The following is a 1,810-nucleotide window of genomic DNA, read 5'->3' as shown; positions in this document are numbered from 1 at the left end:
ATCAAAGGAAGAAAAGGGAGGATGGTTGTGTCGGGAAGTTTTCAGTACTGATGGAAATAAATGATTATGTTTATTTTAGTCATCATGGGTAATTCTTATACCGTTATGATGTTTATTTGAGGATGTGAAATGACTACATAAATCTAAACAACTTTACTTTATTGATTTTGCAGAGTTAAGAGGAAGATTTATAAGGCATGGAACCTTCCATCAGGTTTGCAAGAAAGTAGTGAATGTAGAGATACCAGACTGCCACTAAGACCAATGGACAATCCCACACTCACACTTCTCTATCGAACTTTAAGATTAGTAATATGCTGCCTTTGCAAGATGAAAAGAAACTAGTGCCAAGAAGGCATATTCTTCAGTATTTGGAATAGACGTGCTCTCAAGACCATGGCTTCAAAAGTCTCCTGTTTATATGTTTTGACGGTTGTGTGCTGGGCCAGCGCTCTCTGGTACTTGAGCGTAACTCGTCCTACTTCTTCCTATACTGGCTCCAAGCCATTCAGCCACCTAACAGTTGCCAGGAAAAACTTCACGTTTGGCAACATAAGAACTCGACCTATAAACCCACATTCTTTTGAATTTCTTATAAACGAGCCCAACAAATGTGAGAAAAACATTCCTTTTCTCGTTATCCTCATCAGCACCACCCACAAAGAATTCGATGCTCGCCAGGCAATCCGAGAGACGTGGGGTGATGAGAACAACTTTAAAGGGATCAAGATAGCCACTCTTTTCCTTCTGGGCAAGAACGCTGATCCTGTTCTGAATCAGATGGTGGAGCAAGAGAGCCAAATCTTCCATGACATTATCGTGGAGGACTTTATTGATTCCTACCATAACCTTACCCTCAAAACGTTAATGGGGATGAGATGGGTGGCCACTTTTTGTTCAAAAGCCAAGTACGTCATGAAAACAGACAGTGACATTTTTGTAAACATGGACAACCTTATTTATAAACTACTAAAACCCTCCACCAAGCCAAGAAGAAGGTATTTTACTGGCTATGTCATCAATGGAGGGCCAATCCGGGATGTCCGCAGTAAGTGGTATATGCCCAGGGATTTGTACCCGGACAGTAACTACCCACCGTTCTGTTCGGGGACTGGCTATATCTTTTCAGCCGATGTGGCCGAACTCATTTATAAGACCTCACTCCACACAAGGCTGCTTCACCTTGAAGATGTATATGTAGGACTGTGTCTTCGAAAGCTGGGCATACATCCTTTTCAGAACAGTGGCTTCAATCATTGGAAAATGGCCTACAGTTTGTGTCGGTATCGCCGAGTTATCACTGTGCATCAAATCTCTCCAGAAGAAATGCACAGAATCTGGAATGACATGTCAAGCAAGAAGCATCTCAGATGTTAGGATTTTTACCAGTGTAAATACATTTCTTTTCTTTTTTAAGAAATGGGGCCTGGGGTGTTGGTATTTTACAGGTGTCACCAGAAGAAATGAACTGGTGAAGGGGTTTTGTAAAAAGCTTTTTCTTCCCGCTCCTAGTTCCTTTCTTGGATTACCAATTTACAAATGTTAGGCTCTGCTCAGAAATAATACATAAGTTAGAAGGGCCAGATTTCATTCTCAGGTCCTAAGGCATTGCATTTATCTCAAAAAAATAACTTTCTAACAACTGTTAGGATTTACACACTGTGCATCTGAGATAAAAATCTGGTTCTGAGAAACTGAAACTCATGGTAATGTCTTTATATCATCACTGCAAAAATAAATAAATAACTCTTTCAAAAACAATTCAGAAATCATGCACAGGCAGGAAGACACACTGGATGTCATTATTAAT

The 1,810-nt window shown here is 40.3% G+C and overlaps 1 protein-coding gene across 1 annotated transcript; it reads left to right on the top strand.

Annotated features, from left to right (window-relative positions):
- The first annotated feature begins 351 nt into the window (after positions 1–351).
- Positions 352–1,460, top strand: B3GALT1 (beta-1,3-galactosyltransferase 1). Its single transcript, XM_011358184.1, has one exon. It carries the CDS (start codon positions 397–399, stop codon positions 1,375–1,377), a length of 981 nt encoding a protein of 326 aa, XP_011356486.1. The 5' UTR covers positions 352–396; the 3' UTR covers positions 1,378–1,460.
- The last annotated feature ends 350 nt before the right edge of the window (positions 1,461–1,810 follow it).

Source organism: Pteropus vampyrus, unplaced genomic scaffold (genome assembly GCF_000151845.1).
Source record: "Pteropus vampyrus isolate Shadow unplaced genomic scaffold, Pvam_2.0 Scaffold2, whole genome shotgun sequence".
Classification (NCBI taxonomy): Eukaryota; Metazoa; Chordata; class Mammalia; order Chiroptera; family Pteropodidae; genus Pteropus; species Pteropus vampyrus.
The sequence above is the reverse complement of the archived record's forward strand: the minus strand, read 5'-3'. Positions and strand labels throughout refer to the sequence as shown.

Bases quoted from the DNA above. Each gene is read 5' to 3' on its own strand.
- B3GALT1 (XM_011358184.1), top strand. From the start codon at position 397: ATGGCTTCAAAAGTCTCCTGTTTATATGTTTTGACGGTTGTGTGCTGG.